General features: G+C 33.1%; 1 protein-coding gene across 3 annotated transcripts in view; it reads left to right on the top strand.

Annotated features, from left to right (window-relative positions):
* The window catches only part of LOC110999043 (homeobox protein caupolican), an 83,086-nt gene that overhangs the window by 18,621 nt on the left and 37,010 nt on the right, over positions 1 to 27,455 (top strand). For 2 of the 3 annotated variants that reach the window (XM_022267922.2, XM_045634171.1), the window contains exon 1: positions 17,006 to 17,245. The exons of the other annotated variant lie outside the window; for it this stretch is intronic. In XM_022267922.2, the coding sequence (XP_022123614.1) occupies positions 17,186 to 17,245 (60 nt within the window). In that variant the 5' untranslated portion in view covers positions 17,006 to 17,185. Of the gene's footprint in view, positions 1 to 17,005; positions 17,246 to 27,455 lie in introns of those variants that run through there. 3 annotated transcript variants of the gene reach the window in all.

The following is a 27,455-nucleotide window of genomic DNA, read 5'->3' on the forward strand; positions in this document are numbered from 1 at the left end:
CTCTATACCTGTTGTAAATCCTTAAAATCAGTTGATTTTTGAAAAGTTTTACGAGCTAAGTTTCAGCTATTGCGAACTTTTCCTTTCCATCGCCCAGTGCCGAGTGACTGTCTAGTTAAGAATAATCCGCTAAAATATCAAAATAAGCACATTATTCGTGTAATGATTTATGGACCGACACGCAGATGAAATGATATTTTGCTATTTGTACCTATGTTCAAAGTAACAACTAAGAATTGTAGATTTGAGTATACAAAATCCTTTTGAAAGCGTCTCAAATAGAAATGGATGTAGTTTAACGCCTGAACCCAATAATTAAACTACAATCTCAGATTGAGAACCATCTGAGATCACACCGTGACAGTTGTTCGATCTTCTATCTGCATCTCATGCCAAAACGTCAAAAATACATCTAAAAGCTTTATACCACATACAAAACATTGATTCCACAGAGACATAAAAACATAAATATTATACACGTTAAGCTGTACCTTCATCATCTGCTGTATCATGAAATGATGAAGATGAGCGCTCTATACACGCTCTATACGCTCACAGCGTCCTCTATAAGAAAATCATTTAGGTTTAGTGGTGATTAAAAAAACTTAAATGTCGAGTGATCCTAATAAAAGCCATAGGATATATATCACTAAAAGGCAATGTGATATAATGTGGTTTTGGTGTCAGGAATACCACAGGGAATACATATGTGGTTTGGCCATGTAGAAGGGCTGAATGTGAAGCACATTTACAATAGGATATGTTCAACCATGGATGATGAGGTCAGGTCGGGAAGGGCTCGTCGTACATACTCGAACCAAATCCTCCACGTAGTCAGGTCAAATGTATCCGTAATCGACGAGTATGAATGATGAAGATGGTGGAAACATTTTTTTGTTCTAAAAGCAGGTTTGAAACGAAACATGGCTGTGTGGAACCAGCATCCCACTGAAGTATCGACATACTAATTAAGTAGCTCAAGAAAATAGCGTACCAGTTCTCAAAACCCTGACAGCGCACTTGCGGGCCTTCTGAAAATCTGAGTGTTCATGGGCGGCGGTATCAGGTGTAAGGTATAAGGTGAGCGTCTTGCCCCTTGTCTACACCCTTTGCCCCCTCTTATAAAAAAAAGTGAGAGATCTCTGCCCTTAGTAAAATGGGCGAGATTGTATAAAGAAATAAAAATATCAGATCCGATGATTTCGTATAATTTGCTGACGTTACATATATGGTTTGTTTCGATGATATAAGACTTAAGGGTTAACAAGGCCGGCAGATTGCCTGTAGATGACAAAGGTAAGGTGAACGAGTGGTCACCGGCCCGTCAAGATAAGGATCTTCACTGTGATAACGTGGAAACGAGCTTGGGTACAGTCGCGTACAATATTACGATTTAGTTTTGTACGGCATGAATACGCCTACAGGATTGGCACACGCCGTTAGTCGTAATATTCATTTCCAAATATGATTAATTAAACGAAACTAGTTGAATAATATATATTTTAGTAAGTAGTAGAAAAAATATATAATAGAGGAGAAAAAAGAGGATGAAATAAAGCATATAGCGAGGACAAATCGTTAGTAGGAGAAAACGTACTGTTGATAAAAGAAAAGTGGAAGAATTTGGTGGTAGCTTTTCCTCGGAGGTCGTATACTAATTTTAAATTCAATAAATATAGCACTCGTATAAATGCTATTTTTATTTAATGGATATATAAACGTGACCACAGTTCATAAAACTTGTATTTATAGGCTTTTTAAAGACCTTCAGTGATCGCTTTAGGCATTTTAAAGTACAATACAAAATGTTAAAAAAGACTTAACTAAAATATACTAATTAAATCATTTCGAGCATATTATTAAATAAACCACAGTATTACCAAAGTATTTAACACTTATATTAACGACTGTACCTCACTTATAGTAAACAGCTTTTAGTATCGCTGTCCCTCCTTTATCTTTGTAGCAGGTACGTACTAATTATATGTTATTATTTTACACAATGTCATTAAGAAACGATGTTTTTATACGTGTTGAAAACAAAGGAATATTGAAATTACACCGTTTTGTTATCTCTGGAGGTTCTAACGTTAATTATTACATTATTTTTGTTTTAATTACCCCAACTGAAATGCATCTAATTATCATACTTACCGTATGCATTTTATTTTATTCATTGCGTATAATGGATAATTTTGTTTTTATTGCCATATAATTTCTTCGTATTAATACCTGCCAGCCGCAATGGTTCGTTTGTGAGTCTTTAATCACATAATGAAATTGCGATCGCTGCGTGTTTAATTTAATTTATTATTAAGATATTCATAGCGACAGGGTTATAATTTTATAAACACCTTTATTTGTTTTCAATAAGGCCTTGAAATCTTCTATCAGCGAACACACAAAACAATTAGTATTACGAACATAAAATAAATCAGTCAAGGAAGTATATTTTATAAAACGGGCGAAACAGACAGAAGGCTTACTCGATATGAAAACATAAGATTTTTTTTCTTAAAGTCAAATTAGTACTAGATATTGTATATGACTTACACTGATTACTAATTAATTCCGTTTAAATGTAATAACATTTTAAATTACTCATACACTAGTGCCAAATTAAACCAACATTTCTATTCTAAAAAACATCACCTCGCCTATGCAATTAAGGAACCTCATAAAAGTTACATTATGCGCGAAGCACTAGAGGCTATCTTTAATAAAGCTAAATCATCGTCGTTTATAATAATAAAAGGAATTCAGAAGCCAATCTTTGTAACGGACATGTATTCAATTATATAGTGCCCAGGGCAGTTCAGAATTCAAAGACAAACCCCAGTTCGCGAGCGGTACGGCATTTTTATTTTAAAATATTTTTTCTAACTAATTAAAAGCATTAAAATAAGAGGATTAAAACTGGATTGGTTATCGAAGACATCGGACGCTGTGTCGTGGCCACCAAAGCGGGATTCTCTTCTCAATAATTAACTAAAACCAACACATCGAACAAAGAATTCAACTTGGAAAAAACTGAAAAAAGCGAACGCGACGCGAATTATATACAGTTTTTCCCGTTCTTATTTATCAGACGTTTTTAATTTATTAAGCGATTTAATAACACTTAATTGACTTTGTAGATGATATACACTCAGTGGTAGTATATTATAAATGCAAAAAATATGCATTTTTGAACATAGAAAATAAATGGCGTAAATTCTAAATCCACAAATGTCTCAATTTTAATATTACTAATCTACTAAAATTTCTTAATGTCGAGGTTTAAATGTCAAAATTAAGTGTGAATTAAAAACAAATACAAACAAAAATTGTGGTTTTTATTCGTATTGTCCTCATCTCATAATCAATCAAAGTAAGCTCGTAAAAGGTCCACTTTAGTAGGTAATTTTATTCTTTTGTTTTTACAAAGATCACTTTTTATCTCTGGAGACTCGTCGATTTTATCATGATATAAATCCAGATAATTAAGTAGTGTAACAAAAAATGTAGGCGTTATGTGTTTTAGGCCCGTCGCATCTTATAAAAATAGATTATAATGAATGAACAACGATAAGAGATGAAGGGAGACTTGGGTCGACATGTCCGCGTTTTGTGAATGAAGGGCCCATCTCTTGTGTGAGTGTAATTACGAGTATTCTTTATGCTGTATGAACTTTGACTTAAAATTAACTCGAACGGACGCCTCCAAACAGGTTTTTAACGCCCATTGGGCACAATTTTATTTGCGTTTTAAAAAGGTATGTATTAAGTTTGGGAGAGGTTAAAGTTGTTTTTAAAAGAATTTACTGTGAGATCGGTACAATACAGTAAGTATTTTATTGGTATACACGATTCAGTGTTTATTTTTATGTGTTTATGTTGCTTTTAGATTGAAAAACTTTACCTTTGAACTTAAGGTTTTCCCAAATCTAAAGGAATTTTATGTGAGTTCTACACATTATAAATAAATCTGTGATCAGGTATAAAGTACGATTATAGAAAGCTTTAAAATCATTTAAGGAATTACATTAGTAATTGCTGTCTCTTCGGTTATATTCGGTGATCTCCAATTATAACGTGGAATAAACACTAACACAGGCTCGATATTATAATCTTATTCTAAACATGGAATATATTAAGGGGATCTCTACGTTGTTGCTCCGTCTGACGGCCTTTTAAGCGATCGGAAGCGGGTGGATGACGCCGAAAATTGAATTAAGTGTTTTATTGCTTTACCTTATGCAGTACAATAGTTCACGGCTATTTTATGCATAAAAACTGAATAGAAGGTCGATTTAAAACTTTTTGTTTGGTCCATTTATCAGCTGTAATCGCGGGGCATGCGTGGTTATGATTAAGAAAGTACGAATTTAGATATATCTTTCGTGTATTTCAAATGAAATTCGCTATAAATAGGAAGTCTTATAATTAAAACGGCTCAATTCGACTGATTTTATTTGAATAAGAGATTATGCATAACTATCAACCTAATTATTAAATCGTGGTTACCAAATATCAACCCATCTCAATTTAATTATAATTAAAACATTACTATTAACAGTAGTGTATGGAGTTTAATACAGAAAATATTAATCGCAACAGTTATCTCTTTACCAATCGACTGTACAGTTCCGCGAATTGAACCATAGATCAATAGAGATGTATGTATATGTGTGAACATGACACAATCATAGGCAAGTGTACATTCTCCCACAGGATCTTGTGACATGTAAATGCAGTCCCGGTACGCTCATCTTGGAAAGCTCTTACGTTCACAGGCGTGTTCTCGAAAAGTTTCCGAAACAAATGTTTTAATATATGAAATGCATTTCATCTTTAATATTGGGAACTTTTTGTTAACTGAAATGGAAAACGGTTAATTTTATATTACATTTGAACAGGGTAAGAACTTCAGTCGTTATAAATCAGTTTTAATTTGACAAAATATAAAATGTGTCACTAAATTATTCATAGATAAATGTTATTAAAGTCAGCGAGTAACACAGCTGATCAAAAAATATTATAGATTTCAACAAGCAGCAAATTCAACACCTGTATTTTGCTGAATTACTACGGATCCTACATTTGGGCATTCTCTAATCAGCACAAGGATGCCAGAACACTGCCAAAGAGCTCTAGAAAGAAGCATGCTGAGAAAAGAAAAAAACAAGCAAATAAATACAGACTTTAGGGCTAGAACAGGTGTAACATTCTCACTAAGATAGACCAAATGCAATGGAGATGGACGGGTCATAAGTTACGAAGCCCCCATGAAAAATGGAGTAAAATATTGACGGAAAAAGGGTAGATAAACTCATTAACAGTAGGCTCAACTGGAGTCGCTAAGTATAAAGAACAGAGGAAAGGGTCTGATTTAAACTGAAATATACGAATACTATGTATAATTGAAATATACGAATACTTGTTAAACCAATTCGGCCAATATTCTTAATTTTATTGATTTTACGTATACTATATTGAAAGGAATTCTTGATTCTTTTTTCTAATTAAGGCACTGAAGGCTGATTACCTACTTGCCTATTAGATTTAAAAATGATCACGAAACATTAAAAAACTAAGGCCAAGACCCAAAGAGGTTGTAGCGCCACTGATTTATTTATTTTATTTTTCTAATTACAAAACTTTAAAAAGTTACATTCCCTTTCGTAGCATGTATATATAACACTGTTTTCATTATTATATTGTATTCTATTTAAAAACGTTTTGAGTCTTAGAATTTCATCACTGACCTATTTTAGACTTATTATAGGTAAATATTAATTAAAAATATACCAGTACCAAGCAAAAGTAATGTATGTGCAATAATTATTTTACTAGTATTCAATCGGTTTGAAATTATTATAATAATTTTTATCCAATTATAAAATTACTTATGCGCACAAGAAGCCGATTACATACGTCGCACACAAGGTAGGTACTTCGATACTATTAGATTAGCGTCACACCGTTATGCAAATCTCATTAACAACTCAGTGGCAATGAAACGTCAGTACCAGGTGGAAAGTTACCGCGGAAAAGGGTTTGAACTACTTTAACAGTATTATACACAGAAATATAGAACATTTAAATGATACCAGTTTGCTTTACATTTTTGTGTCTGTTTCGTGACCATTTGTTTGTTCTTATTCTGTGCCTAATCGTAGACTTTTGGGTACAAGGCCTTTCACCATTTTGGTCTACCTTATAAGACATATTTGGCAAAATGTTCGAAGTTTAGATTGTACTATTAATATTTAGGTTCAGGCAGGAGGCTCAGCTGATGTGCTACTACCGCCCGTGGACACTCACATTGTCAGAAAGTTCACAAGTACGTTGCTGACCTTTTAAAAGTTGGCACGATCTTCTTGAAGGACTGTAAGACGAATTCGTTCGGAAATATGTACTTATATATTATTATTACTCCCCCTTTTACCGCATGAGTGTTTAATGCCCACAGAGATACATTCATTGGGGTCTTGTTTATGGGATTTAATTAAATCGTTTTTTTGTAACCGAATTATTTTTGCTTTTTAGAAAAGGGCGGCAATAGAGAGTTCATACAGTCGTTCTAATTTCTTTATAGTATTCCTATCTTCGTCTTTCAAATTGTTTTTACGCTTTAATGAAAGGAGATAGAATCTGTCCTGTGCCAAAGGAAGCATCGACTAAGCCTTAGTAAATGTGAATTACAATGGCAGGTGCTATGTTAAGGAAACCTGAGATATTGTTTATTTATATTATCACTGTCAATGATCTACCCCACTATAACAAGTTACAGTTCTGACGGTCTGTTAATTTCTGTTAAAATTAAGAGCATTTTACATAGGCATTATTTACGAGCACGTGATTTTTCGTTTCCATGGTAACGACAAGGAACAGGACGGCAGAGACAAGTATTTTTACTCTGCAATGTATGTACCTTTATTATATGTGTAGCAGAGCAAATAAAAGATGCCAGTAGTAATGTAAGGTTCTGGATTCTGCAATCATGCCAAATTTGTCTCTAAGAAGGTTATACAACAAAATTCGGCCCCGCATGGAGTTTTGTTCTAACCTCTCTCTGGACCTCTGGGTGTGGGCTCTCCAGAGATGGAGAGACTCTCTCTCTTGAGAGGAGAAGTGAAGTCTCTCTCCATCTTCTACCGCATTTGGAATAGAATTTTTGAGAAAAAAGCGTACTAATTCTGTGAGCTTTTAGGCTAAAAGCCTCTTCCATATTTTTTCTATTTCTCTTTGTCTTGAGCTAAATTCATTCAGTTTTTCCCCGCTAGTTCTATAATGTAATCTGGATACCTATTCTTTTTGTTAGCCCTGTATAAAGCAGTAAAATACAACAAGCTTTGATGAAAAAAAACTTATAATAAAAAGCAACTCTAACCCAAAACTCTCTTGATCGTTTAGTTCCGAACACGTTCAACTATTTTGTACCTATTCAATAAATTTAATGATAATATTTCCACGTGTAAACTTGAATTAAAAAAAAAATAGACCTAATTGCTCGTAGCGGAACCTGAAACGATTGTGTGGCTAAATAAAAAAGTTTTTTATTTTTTTTTATAGAACCGTGAACAAACTAACTATATGTTAATTTTGAACACGATAACACTAAAAGCCTGTAAACATAGCGAACACGTGTAACAGATATGAGAGGCTACTTCTGTCTGAGTGTTAGTTGGGGTTAAGTACTTAAGATTGGCTTAATTAAAAAGTGTATAACTTGAATAAAAATCTGTTAGTTCACTGTCTAATATACTTTTATTTTCTTTATTATGTCAATTTTCGCCTTGTTCGTCTAGGTCTTGGAGGAAAACAAAACCTATTCATTACCTACTGTTAACTCACAAAATATTCATCAAATATGTAGACGTTATTGAAGGAATTATTTGTAAATGGATATTACTCTATAAAACTCTCTGATTTGTTTCATAAAATTCTTTTGTACCGAAATGTGTGTATTATTTAGTAAAGAACCGATGTACTTAACATATCTGAAAACAGGTAGTGTACACGTTTAAGGAAAATGTTATCTTACAACAAGAAAATGAATTTTAATTACATAATATTATCGACATAGTAACCTGTATTAAATTTTACGTTTTCTTGTATTAAATGTTTAAAAATACTAGTATGCCTGCAAAGACTATGATGTAATGTAATTATCAGATTTTGGTATTTCCATACTTTTGTATAAGATAGTTCTTTCTGCGACCCGCACATTAATTTTCGTCTGTTTGTATTTAAGAAACATATAATATTAAAATCCCTTCACTAAAGTAAGATTTATGTTACATTTGGAGATATAAATACGAAGCAGTTTCCATTATCTCGTTGCTAGTGTTAATTAATAAAGGTCGCAGAGGTCCCAGAAGTAAGGCCAGACCAGAAGCAACCTTTGAATTAAAAAAGTTGCAACTTGGTAAAGATTACATACCACAATTTCCCTATAATTTTACTAAATATTCTTAACAATTACGGTAGGTACGTCAAACAATTAGGTACTAGTAACCATTATAACATGTTCCACATGACATCTTAAGTAATTAATTGTTAATATAAGAAATATTTTAAATATTTATTTATTAGTTATTTGGATTACAATCAAGTATACAAAGTAATAATTCAAATAATTAAAATTAACGTCTGGATCTTCTCACGCACTTAATAGGTTAACGTTTGTTTTAAGTTTTTTTTAAAATTGTTTTTCATTTTTTGTACTCTACCCTCTGTTGGTGTTTCTTTATCGTTGTCTCTCATTAGGGTTGCCTGGAAGAAATCGCTTGTAAGCGATAAGGCCGCCCTTTGCCTTATATCTTTTGTAACTGTTTTTTTATTTTTTTTATGTGTGTTTTTGTATAAGGCGATAAAGGATAAATAAATAAATAAATAATTAAAAATATTAGTACTACCAGTAACTGATTTTTGGATATCGTTGTTTAATATATACTTTTAGCATTAGTAAAAACTAATTAAGCAATTGTATTGCAACACCTCAATATCGGTTTATAGTAACAAAACGGTAGACCGAAACCAAACTTTATTTTAAGCCGGTTTAAATTCAAATTAATTCGTTTTATGAATCACCCAATAATTACTATACTTTTCGCTGATACTTTCTAATTAAAAACTTACAAATAGATATTCTATCTATTGTTTAATAAGGTAAACTATCTCAAAATCTCGACTAAGTGCTTGTGTACAATGATTAATGGCCACTTTAATAAACAATGAAAAAATATGTAACGTTCAGAGATAATGAGCGTTGACTTGATAAAATTAATGATATCGATGTTAAAGATATGTCCAAATAATTAATTGATAGACTATTTTGATTAACATGGACAAATGAGGACATATTTTAATTGTTTATTTGTGTACGAGATAAGTTGGTTTAGTTCCTACAAATAAGATTTGATCTATAAAAATACACGCAGTTCTGAATTTACACTTTACCCCAAAACATTAACTAAACCCTTTGCTACAGGGACCAAACTTATTAAATTTATTTGTATTTTCTATTTATTATTTATATATTAGTCTAGGTAATATTATAAATACTCTAGATTTCTACATCACATTATTTTTTATCTATCTATACTATATACTGTTAAAGGCAGGAAAATATTTATAAGCCGTCGCTCCACAATGATTAAATAATCATGTGGAGGCTTCAGGCGATCTTAAATAAATAATAAACTAGATTTTTCACGACGACGCAGGATACAGATTCGCAAAAATGTAATCGATATCTTATTCGAAATTCAAATTCTAATATCCAAAACAGAAACAAAAATGGCGGCCGGACCACGCACTGAGAAGACACGATAAACGCTCGCAACGCAATTCAGCCAGTGCCTATTCTACAGGCGAATTCAATTAACTGTACAAGGCACAGGGGTAATAAATTCTCTAAACAATCAGAATTCGAGCCCTGGTAATATGTCCGTCGGCTTGCATACGCATTGCGGCCGCGTATGTTTAATCAACGAATAAACACGATGTGCCTACAAGCATATGTATCCCTCTGGATATTTACAATATCCCATTTTTCCATTCAAAATATATGATATATTCAAAATATATAGTAATATAAATTATAAGATGCTCGAGTGGGAATTGATATTTTAAAGCGATAACATTCGAAATAAATCCATTTAGTTGATACAAATTATAGATGCAAAATAAACTGCCTACGTAAATAGAATGTTTGTTACAATTTTGATGGATTTTTTGGATAGTTAAATTAGTACAGTTTTAAAAATACGATATTAATAACACTGCCCTTAATGGCGGGCCTTGTCTCGCTCCATTAGCCAACGATGTGTCAGTGATCGAATATCGTACCATCGAAGTTCATGTTTTTATTAAAATTTGTGATTCCCGCTCAATTATGCAATATTTAAATAGGTTTGTCTAGTCCTTAACTAAACGACTAATACGGACTAATACCTGCAGCTGACTTTCATCGTCGGACGTCAAGAATACAAAATACCATCCGTATCACCTAACACCTTGACGTCCATCGTTCCACAACTAAGCGATTCTTAAGGCAATTTCTGCCGCGCACCACCACGATGTGGAACCAGCTGTCCACTGAAGTATTTCTTCTAAAATATAAAAATCTTATTTAGTGTATTTTTTTAAGCAATTAATTCATAATATTGAAAGAAACCCTTCGGCGGCTGAAGACGATTTCAGCTTTGTGATTTGAACGCTCAGTTTAGTTCGAGTTTATATCCTCTACCTTATTACTATATTATCTTATTTAATTAGTTTTGTATTTATTTCAATGAAGTGTTAAAAGTTAAAATTCAATACTAAAGTTTACAGATGCTCTGGTGCACTAGCCGCGTCCAACTATTTGTTAGATCTAGCAAACGACAGCTTATCAGATGTATCGTAAAAATTAATTATGTACCAACATATGTTCATAAATATCTAAGCGTTTTCCAACGTTCGTTCACGCGAAGGCGAACTTCACGCAATAATTAGCAACCGCCTCTAGCTATGACAAAACACACTATGAGTAGTAATATTACCCTGGAAACTTCTGATTTTGGACCCCACAATGGTTTCTACTGAGAAACGTATCGAGGTAAAAGCAGATGTAGTGTGTGAGATAGACTATAATCATATAATTTAGTAATACTGGCCAAGTCCCATCATCTGTAGTGCCGTTAGAATTACAAGTATTAGAGATAGTAGATAATTTAATACTATATCCTTGAAATCCCATCTCATAACTCCCCCTTTCTTGGCGAGCCCTTTAAGGTTTCAGCAGTTAGGCTATGGAATTCACTTCCCGTCACTATTCGCTTAGCTCCTTCTCTATCTTCCTTTAAATTTCTCCTGTATAAACATTACCTGTCCACGTCATATCACTAACTACTAACTGACGTGAGACCTTTCTTGAATTAGATTATCATGATTCATGTGCACTTTTTACTTTTTGTTTTTTTTTATGTATCCTATATCAGTTTAGTTTATTTTTTTGTTTCTGTTAAGTATGTTTTTTCCTTCTTATTGTATTAGTAATAAGTATTCTCACACTCACAATGGTTGCCTGGAAGAAATCGCTCCAAACCGATAACGCCGCCAGTTGCTTTTCATCAAATTATGTTCAATATTTTTTTTTCTTTTATGTAATGCAACGAAGTGTTAATGGATAAATAAATTAAATTAATATTTTATTTTTGTTACAGACACTTCTTGTATAATTGTTTTTATGTTAATTCGTTACCGAAAATCCTCACGATATCTTCTTACACAAGAGTTAATTGTACTGGTACACATTATTCTGACATATAATAACTTACCCGACCCACTAATGTCTTCCATGCGCAGGCGCTTGTTAGTTTCAACAAAAACTTGACATTGTCAAACGCATTATTTAGTATTTGTTTTTATCAACTTCCTGCGAGAGCGACGCATGAGCGCGTCGCGTCGTATTCCAAAAATGCGAAATTGGCTCAAATTGCTTGTTATTAACGATGACAGATGTCTTGGCGCCATGCGATGATACAGTTATTGAAAATCGACTTTATTACATGGGTGCAGAGTAGTTTTTCCATTGGCGATGAGTGAAATCTCGTTCGTAGAGAGATCGGATGTGTTGATACTAGACCAGGGATATGCAATTAGTGACAAAAACTTTTTTTTATTGTGTCCTTTGGGAATGAGATGTAAAGATACGCGTGGCGTGGTAAAGGGACATTGAAGATCATGTTCGGCCTAAGAACTGTTTTTATAACCTACTGTGTAGGAGATAATTTTAATAGTGTTTCAAGTAATAAATGGTGAAAAACACGTTTGATATTTTTTCATATATGAGATTAATAGCAGTACCTACCTCCATGTCTCGGTGTAATTCAATTCCTGCTCGAATGGTTTCGGGAAAATATAATTCAAAAATAAATTATCAAACAGAATCAAAATGTGCAACTACAAATTATTCAAGTAACCTTTCTAGGTTACTTGAATAATTTGTAGTTTTTCTCTTTTTTGTTACATTTTCCACAGTACTAAATACATAACACTCTAACATACAGTGGAAAGCAGAAAAAAATTATCAAATGGCACTACTGATCAAGTTGTCTCATCCCTCTGGTAGCTTCGAACATGTGTATGCCATATGATGCCTTAGACTCAAAAATGGCGTGAGATCACGAAACAGACACACATATCTGACCAGACCTGAAGGCGCTACCCATCATTTTAATTGATTAATAATTTTGATAAAAAGCAGACAGACGTATTTTTTGTACGAGTTCATATGCAACATTTTCCTATGCTCCTGTTCCATACAAAATTAAATTCTCTATTTTTTTAATATTTATTAATTACTCTCTCCAAAAAAAGAGAATTATTAATCCCACTGAGTTGCGACCAACCAAGAATTTGTTGTTTTTTATATGCCAGGGATGCATCACATGATATTCAGTGATACCGCCAGAGGGCTCACAAGTGCTCTGCCGGCCTTTAAGAATTGGTACTTACCATATTACCATCTATGGTATTACCAAGAAAATAACTTTATTTTCTTGAAGGATCCTAAGTCAAATTGGTATATTAGCGTGCTCAGTTCACCCCGAGATGGAATTTTCTTAATTAAAAATGGTTTAAACAGTTCTCTACCGCATATTCCAATCTAATATTAATGTGTTAAATTGTTCAACCTTTTATAATGTAATAATAGGGATGGATTGTCTATGTCACTATAATAATCGGTTGTGGGTTAAACCTACTTATCTCGCCCGAGGTATTTCCGAATCAATGCGTCTTTATGTCCTTTAGAGCACCGATTCCTTAAAAACCGGCAACGCACTTGCGAGTTCATAGTGTCACTTAAAGGGTGGTAAGCCTCGTGCTCGCTGTATACAAAAGCTAAGTGTAAAAAATCATATTCCGTTTTTATTGTAGCGTTGATAAAAGATTTTTATGTTCATAGTATAATAAACCTAATTAGTAAGAAATACAGTCTTAATTATGTGATTTGTAGACTGGTCGTATGAACGCTATTTCCAATTTTGCATTGATTTATTTCGTTCTTCTACAGCATATAACAAAAACCAATTAAATTAGCTAAAGATGGAATACACAATATATACAAAAAGATTCTAACATTTACGAAACACATATAGGAATAATAAAAACAATAAATCCAGTCGTACTCCGAGCGGCTTGACCCTTGACCTTGCGTAGAGATGGGGGATCTGCATCTTCTACCGCATTTACCCTGGAGAGTGTTCAAAGGAGTTGTTCGGTCTAATGATAGCAGCTGTGTTTCATCATCGCACGTCGAGGCTTAATACGAAATTCCACCCGTATTTCCTCGACGTCCGCCGTTCCACAACTGCGCGTTTTCAAGGTAGTTTTTGCCGCGCACCACCACTTTGTGGAACCAGGAAATCCAAAAACGAGTCGTATTTAGTCGTACTCCTAGACTACGATGCCTTCGTCAAGAAATCTCAGCATTGTATATACATAATTGCTTAAATCGAGCTTAATAACTATAGGATACAATAAAACGATTCCTTCTAATCTTATCAAACTCGTTAACGCACCTAAACAATAATCGTAATGAAATTGATAGTTGACACAATTATAATGAAACCACAGACTAAGGCTGAACGTCAAGAGAACTACGCATTTAATTCATAATATAAAGAAATATTTTAGAGCATTTTGGAGTCGGGGATTCTAAAGGAAATCGTGTTATTGGAATTAAATATTCCACTTTAATGCTGACTGCAGTTGCGTGTCTGTTCGATACACATGCTTTATTAAAGTAATAATTACGTGAAACCAGTGGCAGTACATGCGGTACAAGTGTTATGAATGTTTTCTATGTATATGTAGTTAGTTCATTATGAGCGATCTAGGTCTACTATAAGCAGAACCATCTAGAGTTAAACATTACTAAAATCTACTGTTGATTCGTTTTACACTACATTGCATTCTAACATTCGTTATATTAAATTTATAATTGTGTTTAATTGTAGGGGTTTACTTATTAATAAGAATTATCTTTGGAAAGCTGGTATTCGATGGTTACAATTTAGTTAAATTGAATTTTGTAGCCCTAGTAAGAAAAATTTCATAGGTAATTGCATTTTAAATACCAGCCGAAGGTTGGAAAGAGAATAGTCCAATTGCATGAATTTCATCACAGCGTAAACATAATACGGCCGATAACGAGGGAAGATTAGACTTAGGGCCTGTTTCACAATGTATGGATAAAGTACCAAATAGCAAAACATAAATTATTCGGAAGATAAAAGTTCCGAAGAAATTTCGCGCTACCTGACAGTCGTGAAACGCAACAATAGTATTTATCCTACCAATAAGTAATAAATAGCTTATTTGGAACTTATCCGGAATTTGTGAAACAGGCCCTTAAAATACTACAAAATTTAAGATACAATAAAAAATCTGTCTCTGAGTTTGTAACACCCCTGAAACGGCTCAAGCGATTTTTATGACATTATTATAGCCAAAGCATATAACCCAATTTTAATTGTAAATATATTTTAATCGCAAAAACTTACCGTAGCATCCCTACAACGTCAGCAACGCAAACACTAACCTATGTCCATACTACCTTTTATTTTGTAGGCTAGTTTGTCTCTAGTCTCTACCATATAAAAACGTTTAAAAATGTATCATGGGAGCTTCGCATTCAAGAACTTATCAGTAATCTTTTAATAATAAGTACGTTAACGGCAATACTAATTGTATAATGTAATTTTATTCTAATTACAGTCCGAACAGGCCTCATTATATGGTGCATAATTATAATGTATCGTTGCATACATTTGTTAAGGCAATACAGCATTTATCACCTATTTTCATGTGGTAATTAAATGTATTCGAAATACCACTTTGTAATCGAAGGAGTTTAGCATGCTAATATTATGTAATCTTAAAATTATTGTTTAATTATTAAATTTTAACTAGATGAACACTTTGTTTGACTAATAAGATAGAAAACAAATTAAAGGCATAGACATCTGGCGTTTGGCGAGGATTTTTGGTTGGTTTAGTCTGACCTATGTACAATTATGGAAGGGCACAATTATGGCTCCATTCATAAACGATATTTATATTGAATTGTATAAATTCAGTTCAAAGTTTGAATTAATACTTAATATTATATATGTCGTCATAGATCAGACAATGATAAGTAAGAAACTGTCTATGGCCGCAGATTAATTATAGAGCATAATGGATTATACTAAATTATACATTTATTGAAGAGATTTTTTAACGTGTAACAATAGCAATTAATAGCGTGCAGCAAAAGAAAATTAAGACCAGGTTGTCAGAGCTTTTTATGGCGCCATCTATTGAACGCAAGCAAAACAACTGCGGCCGCGTCGAGCTTTGAGCTTTACCACAACAAAATGTAGAGTCCCTCATAGGAGTTGGAGACACAAAGGCGAATTAATTTTATATATCGCAAATAAATGTAATTTTAAACGAAATTATTTTTTAAGACTCTTCAATTTTATTTAGCTTATTATTTTATTTGGCCAACTCCAATACTCGTGCGTTACAACCCCGGTGCGCTCTATGCGTACAATTATTATTAATGATTACGCATTTAATATCAAAAACTGTGACCAGAATATCGAAGGATTAAAAATCTCAGGTTGTAACGCCACCAGCTTGTTTTTTTATTAAAAGTAGCGTCATATATTTTTATATTTATTTACTTTACAAAATATATCATCTTGTACACGTAAAATTAAAATGACACAAGTTTGATTTTGAAGCGTAATATTTAATAACTACGTAACTAAGCTTTTTTTATATTTTGATATAACCACGCAAAATTCCAAATCTTATCAAGATGTATGTAATAAAACGTAAATATGTGTATTTATGTGAGTTAAAACGATACAAACGTTTTCCAAAAATCTTAAGGATTTGGTATCTCTGAGTAACATATACTTAGGTATAAAAATTACCGAATATAAACCGAGACTGCTAGCTATAAATTGTAATGTCAACATATACAGTATACACCCTCAGATATGTAAACGTATTTCTGATAAAACATTCATATTGCATTATCGAAGTGATAAGCGTCATTTATCGAAAACATTACCTTTTGTTCTCTTATCATTTCCGCTATACATACACAAGATTCGCCATACCATCTGACAACGTGAAAAAACTTGTCGGATCGACTTGTTTTTTTGCCAGTACAGATTGGCTTGCTCGTCGTACACTCTACGTCGCCGAAAACCCATAAACATCACTCCTACTCCACCACTTTTTCCTTCACCCCCGCCCCTCACCTCAAACATAGGGTTGGCTTAAGGAGGCGTGGCCTACGGCCAAAGGGGCTATTTAAAGCAATCCAAGTCCCCATCGGTCTGAAAAGGATGGACGATTCGTCCGCCGATTGGTGGATTTTATCAGACCCCGCCTCGGAGGCGCGGCCTAGATAGTTGATTCCTTCAGTGGAGGGGCGTTTACGGTCTGCCGCGCGCCAGTCTGTGTTAAGAGTTGGTCGTGCGAACGTGTTCGTCGATCGAGCGAAAGGAACCGGGATGCGAGTGCGTGATTTACCCTGACGCGCGGTTGGCGGCGCGCAACCCACCGCGCTTTTTAACTGTGATATATTAACATAGACCTACCGTCCGTGATTAGACTTTGAGAGACAGTGTATTGTGAAGCCGCCCATATGATCGTCCCTATGGCAGCGTACGCACAGTTCGGCTACTCATACCCGCCCGCCTCGCAGGTACCAACTAGAATACTTATTTCATGTTAATCGTTTAGTGACCTTTATCGCAGAAAAACAAAAGAAAGCAGGTGGTTCCATATGAACTAGTCAAAGAAGAAACTATAACTCCGCCTCATCTAAAATATTGTAAATAGAAACACGAATGGGTACTGACTATTATTATGACAATATTCTCAATCAATGTGTTAAACTTACCTATCATAAATGAAATAACCAAATAAAATCTATTACATATCCAATTACATAAAAGATATTACCATAATCAAAAATTTTGGAAGTAGGTTTAAGGTTAGGTTATCAATAAGATATAAGTATATGTAGATTGAAGACATACCTATCTCCATTCATATACAACGTTGCGTTACGTTTATATTTAACAAAATTACCATAAATATACAAAAATATTAATAGATTACATTTATTAATTTGATGAATTAACTTTAATGAATTAGCTTAAAATTTCATAAATTAAATAAAATAAATTTTATTTTATTTATTAGACGACTTTAAACTTAACAGTTTTGCTATTTTATATAAGGTTTATATAATATAATTATAATTTGTATTATTTAACAATATACAGTTGTACGATTGCCGTCGGGCAGATGACATGTAAATCTTTTATAAGCTTTCTAGGTTCAGTCACTTGAATGACTTAGAATTTAAACCTGTTTGTTAGTATCCAAATTTATATAAATGAGGTTTAAATTATGTACTGTAACATTAATTTACTTATTGTTTTCCATAGAGTGTCATAATAATTTCTTAGTACGCATTATGAAAATATATGAAGAAGATTATAATTATAACACACTTAACAATATGTAGTCTTTAGAAGCTACAAGCAATTAAGTTATAGATTTCTAATTAACCCTTTAAGTAGGAATATTTCAAACACTTAGATACGTGTTATTACTAACACCTTAAATATATAATATATTATATAATGTTAGGTACATAAAAATGTAGTTATTAATAGATAATTACATTTGAAGACAGAAAAACAATGATGGCGTAGATTTACGCCTGAACCTATGACAGTCGATAGATCTCATACCTGCATCCCAATAACCAAACCCTACGAAGAGAATCCATTTTTGGCGACGGATAGAATGCACTTTCTTCGCTCTTCACACTCATATTTCATAATCAATTTAAACCTAATAAAGTAAATAAAACCATACAAATAATATTCAAATATACATATATAGTCTATGTTTAAAACATACCAAATAGAAAATAATAAATTTTTAATTATTTTAAACACTGGTGAAAGTTTAATTCTAAAGATAGGATATTGGCACAGTTGAACTGTCATTTTCATATAAAGGTATATCCACATACACCGATCCGACCTACCATAGATAGCTTGTATCGACAGATGGCTATTACAATCCGTCGATTGGTTATTGTCACACGTTTATCAATATTTGGATTAAGATGTCAATCACGGATGGTCAGAAATGGATTGAGATAGGTTATTCGGTTTGAGCGTTAGGGTCTGATCTCTACAAATGCAAACCTAAACTATTATAGGGCTTAATTATTAAATACTATTTTGAAATTTCTAAGATATTGAAATTTCTAAAAAAACAATATAATTGCAGTTACAATTTCCTAGTTAACCAAAAATTGGTAATTAAAAACAAAAGCGGAGAGTTTTTTGTCAATTCGTCTCACTTAATTTGGGAACGGGTAAGGTGTTCCTTTCTTTTCTTTGACATTCATCAGTGTATAATAATAACAAAAGCCTTATATTCTGACCTTTTAAACTTACTTGATACTCATCATAGACCAAAGGCCTGGCTTTTTACACCGTTAAGCCGGTAGTTTATAAATTACAAGATTATTAGTGGAAACAGCTGCCCACTGAAGTATTTCCGAACCAATTAGACTGAGTCCTTTAAAAAAAATCAGTGGCGCTATAACTTAACTAGGTCTTGGCCTTAGATTTTAATCTGTTTCAGGATCATTGTTTAAATGTATTAGGAGAGTAGGTGATCAGCCTCCAGTGCTTGACACACGTCGTCGACTTTTTGGGTTTAAGACATGTCGGTTTCTTCACGATGTTTTCCTTCACCGTTCGAGTAAATGTTAAATGGGCACTTAGAAAGTCCATTGGTGCACAGCCGGGGATTGAACTTACGACCTCAGGTATGAGAGTCGCAGGCTGAAGCCACTAGGCCATCACTGCTCCCTTTAAGAAGATCACCAACTCTTAAAAGCCGACAGCGCGCTTGCAAGCCTTCTGGCATTGTGGGTTTCGTGGATGCTCACTTAACATTAGGTGAACCCGTGACATAAAAATATGAGTGATACAATACCCAGTTAAATATTTTTATCCGCATGTTAATTAAAAAGTTTTCTTTTTGGTAGTTGTATCTAGCAGGGCAGCAGGCACCTTGTGACACGACCTTTAGGAATGATTAATATGATTGAGACGTTATCAGTTTTATCTACTGCTTGCTACAACAGCAATACACAGATTTATCTTATACACGCTAAACATCGGACCAGTTAAAGATTTTTCTGTTGTTTATATTGAAACAAAGAATACACTTGCTGTATTAGTATTAGTAATAGAACTATTGGAAAAACAATTTCTCTTCGCTGTCAATTTCGTAGGCTCTAACTAATATTAGTTTTTAAGTTCCGTTGGTAATTTTCCTTTAAAAGACAAATTCTGCGGTGTTCGGAAATGTATAAATACGTTATTAATTTGTACTATATAGTATCATTACAATAAGAAGACTCTTATAAGACTACACTAATATAATCCACATTACCTACTGTAGAGACATTCTGGCTTAAATACGTTAGTGGTTGCCTGGAAAAGATCTCTCCTTTTGATTTAACCATGTTCTATTTTAATATTGTCATGTAACGAAGTGTTAATAAATTAATTAATTATGTTATCGCTTTTAATAATGATTATTATTATTGCATGGATGTTTCAATCTGTAAATTATAAAACATTAAAAATGTGTTTCTTTCTTTTAAATCCAATTTCGTTTGCTGCGTCCCTCTCCGTATTGAGTAACCACCTCTAGAAACTGTGAAACTTATATATCAAAATTGAACCCCACACCTCAAAATTATCAATTGGATATTATATGTTTCCAACAATATATGCTGAGAATTCCTGACCTATTATATTTATAATTGTTTGTAAATTAAACTGAAATATAGATATTGTAGAAGAGAAATCTTTATAAATCGTGGAGAGGACGGCAATTCACAAACTGTCATCAATTGTCCTTACGACTTAGAACAAATATGATCATGATGGATTAGCAAACCAGCTTTCAAATACCGCTCAACCCTTAACCTAGATGTCTTTGATTATTATATAAACAACACAAGATAGGTATATTCTTATCATTTATCAAAGTTTTATCGATATTATCGGTTAAAACGCCATGTATCGGCTCTTTTTGAACAAAAAGTGTTATTAGAGCACTTAAATACATATCTATAGATATCGCAGGCACCTTTGCAAAATCACTTTACTGATTTATTATCAAATATAATCGATTGATTTAATTAGTAATAATTATGTAGAACATTTTTTGTGTCAACTATGATAAACAAAATTTAAAAATTAAAATTGTTTCATCATCAATTTAAATTAAAATATTTAATACAATCAGTACCCAACCACATGATTGCGGAGCGGGATTTAGTTTTCTGGCGTTTGATAGTAAGGTTTTCTAGATTAACTTCATTCTTACGTAGAATTTTGCTGAATTTTCTGCTCATGAGCGTCGTGGTCAGCAGCGAAGCATCTGGAGGGGACTATCTTCTTCCACCGGTTTCTGTCCGCCGCCTCTCTTATGACAGTGTACAGTTTTGAGGACGAATCTTTCAGTTGATTTGATGTTGAGTTCGTCGGTTCAGTAGATCGGACCAAATCTTTTCCCTTCTGTGTTACCAACTACGTTCAGTTTCTCCAATTTCTCGTCGTCTCTGCGCAATGTATGGCCGACACAAGATACGATTCGTTGTAAGTTGTTATATGGTAGGCAGGCGACAGGCGGACTTGGGTCATAATCAATAAATTGGCGCGCTTCGCAGTCCTACTGTATAATACCTACCATTAAATGTACTTTTCAGTAAATGTGTTTCAAAGAAGACGCAGATATTTGTTTGCCTTGCTGACGGACCTCAAGGACTTCAAACAAACTACGTAGGTATGTATAGGACTTCAACAAATAGGGTTTACAGGAGACAAGCAATTCTGAACGTGAACCATGTACGCTTTTTTAAGAAAAAATGGATGTGTATTATGATTAAGTTTATTAATACTATGACAATCATTTAATTTATCATCCACACAAAATAAATCGCAGTCACGCATTTCAAATAGTTCATAGTATTTATTTAGTACATCACCCCCAGCAACCCTATGTATATGTGGTACAAAATCAATCGTTACAATCACAATTGCTATCAAAGCAATTTCACAATACGATTCATATGAGTATAAACAAGCCAATACAGGTAACAATTTTCCGTCTAATTGAACGAATTAAATTGGCCATTCAATTTGGCTCGGCGTTTAATAGCTGTATGGTTCTGTGGCACTCACTCGTAGGTTTAAAACTAGCTGTGTTAATCACGATTAACCGAAAGTTTGCTACATTGATATCGGTTAATATGAAGAAAGTAATTGATATTAACCGTAATGCCTTACAAAATTTATATTTAGCTAAGTATAAAGTTATTTTATTAACACGAATTTCAGTTAAAAGCTAGTTAATTTTATCTTTTATTGAACAAAAAATTTATATGTGATCAATAAATGCTTTTACATTAATTACAGAGTAAATAAATTTAACGTAACATGCTGCTTTACGTACCTAATATACTAGTATGAGTATTGTTTTGACCCGTGAGCCTTAAAAAAATACGTACCTTAATTAATATACATTTATCATTATTGATATTGCTGTAAAGCGAAATAGAGTTAATAATAAATAGAGTTCTCTAGTTAGGTTCTCCTGTATTTGTAGGCATAATTATTACGATTTTTTTTAAAGAAGTCAATACTCTACTACTCGTTAAATCAGCGTTCAACAAAGAAAGCTTTTTAACTAAGGTCTCAGGTTTAATATGAGACTCACAAATAATGTGAGTTTCAACATCTGTTCAGTATATTAGCTCTAACAACCTCACAAATTCTCTATATAATATTAGTAGATACGTATAATTATAATTTAAATTTCTTATTAATTCCAATAACACTTAATTCTAATTGGTCGCTATTCAAGTACTACCATATCACTTTCCTATTGGAAAGTTTTAATGCGCAACAATATTTTAAACAGAATTAATTATAATTTTTCCTCATTTTTCTTTAGTAGAGGCAACATACTGTCCAAATACATTTATTAATTCAATTTACATCTACCAGAGTAGGTATATAAGTATATATCAGATTACATTTATAACAATTTTATTCTAAACAAGACCGTAAATAAATAAGTTTGATTAAGCTGATAAATCATCAGTGCGTCCTGTAAAATTAGCTGATTATAATTAGCACTTATTGAATATAAAATCTAATGTAGAGCCATGCCAGCGGTTTTTATATTAAGCTAAGGCTTAGTATAATTAAAAGTATCATCTGAACCACAGTACAGGTTATGATAATTACTTTAGCAAACAAGATCACAGCACCGTTATTTGTTCATAGGGGACCATACATTACTACAGAGTTTTGCAAACGCACTCTCTGCGTAAAGTGGGTTCATTTATTTGGAAATCCGGTGGGAGGTCACAAAAGTCCACAATAAAAGCCGGGTCCGGTAGCACAGTTTAATTGAGTCCCGGCCTCTTAATCCAAACCCCCGCTCCACCCTCTAAATGTTATTTATAAACCAAACTCGAAACACCCGCCGGCATCTACCTTACCAACATAATAATATACAAGTTATTTAACCCATTTCATTACTCTTAACAGTCCTACTATTACACCGTTCTTTTAATTTAAAATAAACGCCCTGAAATTTGCGTTAATTTATATTCATAATTTAGATGACTCGAGGACTAGATTATATACTGGTTTGTGCGTAGAGAATATTAAAAGCAATGATTATGTTTTAGAACAAATTATAGTTCTTTATAATTATAAATTAGTCTCGCTATACATATCAATTCGAAGACATGTAACAACTGTATTAACTGTAAATGGACAAAGTATTGTACTAACATTAAAACAATACTTACTCTAGTCTATTAATTACAGCAGCTTGTTACGTTTAATTTCTTTAGTCTGTAATTAATGTTAAAGTTTAGCATTTATCGATAATAATTTAAGAAGACATGCTTCTCAAACTGCCGCGTTGCGCCTGATTGCATTTCATTTAGATTGTGTTCGCACTCGCTTAAAGTTTTCCATTTAAGTTATTCGCTATGAACCAACCGTACGTTGCAATACATGTAAGTGATTTTTGTATTTCGAATATTTGGATTAATTCGATAGACAGTTGACACGTGTTCGAGAATTCATTATCGAAATACCAACTATTGGGAATTTGGCATAACGCAATTCGCCTCACGATAATTAAATGGAATCTCGTTAAATAACCATTAATTGTTATTTCGGACGCAGTTGTTATTTATCAACGGCTGGACGACGAGGCTCGGGGCGACGCGGGGTGCGAGCCATGCATTGCTAATGTCGCATGTCGGTGTGACGGGCGCTCGTGAAGCGTCATTCACGCACATCGTGACTTAATGCATCACGGTTTCATTATAACCTTTACGGTGTGAGATACATCCTATGGACTAGTCACACTTGTATATACTAAGCTTGGCCTAAAAATACCATAATAAAATAGTATTATTTACCTATAATAATATTTTAGTTTGAGTTACATTTACTCGCTGTATTTTAGAACAGTAAGAATAACACCAGCTATGGGATCACCGGTACTATATAAAATTGTGTTTTAAATCTGACATACTCTATGGAGTTATAATATCAAATTTGACCGTAAATAGCATCTAAACTGTTGCTTATTGGCGTTGAACTTGCAAGCCAGGGCCAAGTCAAACGAGTGCCAAGTATTCATGGTAAACGTAAGATTTTGAATGTTTAATGTTTAAAGAACTTTATTTCTCATTACAAAAAGTATTTTATTTACACGATAAACTTAATATTGTATACGAGCGAGATACACGTCGCCATTAGCCGTCTCAATTTTAGTCAACTGTGATCACTCTAACATGCATCTTTACTGCCTTTTTGAATTTTACTTAACATTAATTCCCTTTAAAACGTAAGACGTTTAAATTTTACAATACAAATCCTTAATGTATTTAATATACATTTACAATGTGCTTACCCTACTTAGTAATAATAATAATTATTACACATTGTTAGTAGTAATAATAAATAAATAAATAGTAATAATAAAATTTGTTATATATTTTAAATTATAATTTAAAATACATAACAAATTTTAAATATATGGCCCCGACACAGTATCTTTAAAGATGAATCTGGGGTCTTAATTAGCGCACTTGAACACTACTGCTTAAGAGACTCTAATGGGTACAATCAAAGTCGGAGGAAGTACATGTTTAAAACGTTAGGATCAATAATTTGAAGTCTCAACAGTCAGTCATCACTTGGCATATATAAACGTATCCCTGATCAATTTACGGCTACTACTTAAGCTTTTAACCAAAATTACCCAAACGCCTTTTTGCTCCAGGCATGAGATACTGATCTTCAGACAAACTCCTAAATAATCGTGACATACTAATTCCATGGGATCATGAGGTAGCGACAAGCAAACTGCTTATAATTAACTTTTTTTGATTATAATGAAGGCATTTATGTATACGGCTCAGTCTGTAAATTTGTAATGCAATTTCGAATATACCTTGACTATCCGTGCAAATGAAAAAAAAAATTGTGGTTTTTGACAAGACGGTAGGAAAACTTTTGAAGTTATGTATTTATAAGCTTGCCAACGGTTGGCTCACTGATGCATGGATGAGAAGTCTTTCCGAACCAATTTAACTCAGGTTTCTCAAGAAAAAATCGTACTAATTCTTAAAATTAGTGGTCTAGTGGCTTCAGCGTGCGACTCTCATCCGTAGGCTCGATCTGTGGCTGTGCACCTATGGACTTTTCTATGGAACGGTGAAAAAAACATCGCGAGAATCCGAACTTGCCTTAGACCCAAAGAGTAAACGGCGTTCGTCAGGCACAGAAAGCTGATCGCCTACTTGACTAGATAAGCAAATGATCATGAAACAGATACAAAAATCTGAGGCCCAAACCTAACAAGTTTGTAGCGCCTCAGCAAAGTTCTCGCGAGCGCGATTGAGAGTGCTTTATTAAAAAAAATGATACAAAAAACAAATCAATTTTTAATGTGACTAGCTATTAACTTACATGTAGAGATAAGAAAAAAACGAAAATTTTATTACAAAGAGTGTGGGGTTATCTTCGGATATCAAAAGCTAGATCCTTTAATATAATGCTCGTTGCACGTTCTTCTGATTGTTAAATATCTTAAATGCAAACAATATATCAATTAATTTTCTCCGATTGACAACATCTTAAAATGTCCTAGCCTCATTTTGTATGTTGGCAAGAAGAGAAAATACTTCAAATGATAATAAAATGACTTTTTTTACCCACATTAAACACAAAATGAAAGTACAAATTTGCCAAGATAATTATAATTATAAAAATAACATAGTAATAACTGTTCGTGGGCAACGTGCGTGGAATTTTTCCGTCTAACTTCTGTTCGTCAGGGCAAAATAAGACAACTCATAATCATTATAATGATTAGTTATCGATTTCAATGGCGTGCTTAAAAGGACCAGCGCTTAAAGGCCGATTACACATTCGCCCGCAGCAATTCTAATCAACCACTAGGGATTCACTAATATCGATATTTAAATTTTGGATATATTCGTCGTTATCAATCGATTTAATGGATATTTTAGAATCATTTTCATAACGTCACTATTATTATATAAATTAAATGAAAATTAATCAGTGACACTCCAATATGTTTAGGTCTCGGCCTCAGATTTCTGTATTTGTATCTTGCAAGTAAAGGCAAGTAAGCAAGTAAGTAAGGCAAGTAGGTGATCAGCCTCTTGAGCTCTAGCTGTTAAAGGTTTAAGGCAAGCCGGTATCGTCACGAGTGAATTTTAAATGCACACATAGAAAGAGTCCATTGGTATACAGCCGGGGATCGAACCTACGACCTCAAGGATAAGAGTCTCACGATTTTCTATAAAATTACTTCAATAAGGAATTCAATTAACCAATAACAAATGACACATTTTAAAGTTTTGCCCAGGTTTTTTTATTTTGATAATAAATGTATCGACACATACTATACCTTAAATATTATCTCGACACTATACAAAATATGCATACATAATGTTATGCTCAGAAATTTATAATATAATAACGGTTGATAACGATCTAATTATTATGATGTCCTCCTTAGCATATCCCGTAACTTTGGACAAAATTGTTGCCAGAATTAACTATAATAAGTATAATTGGATCAACGTTATTTAGATTATTAAACGCTTTTATTACTATGCTATTCTAAAATTTAATACAGTTTTCGTATTAGTCATCTCCAATAAGTAGTTGTTAGATCTTAAATAGATTATGCGTATAGCCTTCAACAATAATAAATCAGACATTTAAAAAACCTTTTAAGTTCTGTACATGTTTCAAGATTTTTGGGTCTTAAGCCCTTATGTTCCTAACCTTATTTGTATAATAATAAATCAGTGGCGCTACAACCTCTGGCATCAGATTTCTGAATCTGTATTTGTATCATAGGTCAGCTTAAAACATCTAAAATTTCTTAGTTAATTAAAAATAAATTAAGATTATTAAAAAGATTTCCGTTCCCAAATGTTAAACAGGAGCTCCTTCAAATGTTCGTGTCAGTTCGAGCTCATGTCAAATATTCGAACAGTTCTGATGACGTTTAATTCTATATTTAAAGATCTACGTTTCTTGAATCTTTCGTTCTTTTCATTCATCATTCTTCCTAAGTTACCTGTCTTAGGCGCGCGCGTCCTTTGTTTTTTAGTTACATAATATGCAATGTGAAACTGAAACCTAGGCATGTGCTTATGTATCTTGGCTACTTTAACCGTGTAATAAGGTTAAGAATGTAACGCATTTTACTGAAAGAAACATACTTAG

Source organism: Pieris rapae, chromosome Z (assembly GCF_905147795.1).
Source record: "Pieris rapae chromosome Z, ilPieRapa1.1, whole genome shotgun sequence".
Taxonomy (NCBI): domain Eukaryota; kingdom Metazoa; phylum Arthropoda; class Insecta; order Lepidoptera; family Pieridae; genus Pieris; species Pieris rapae.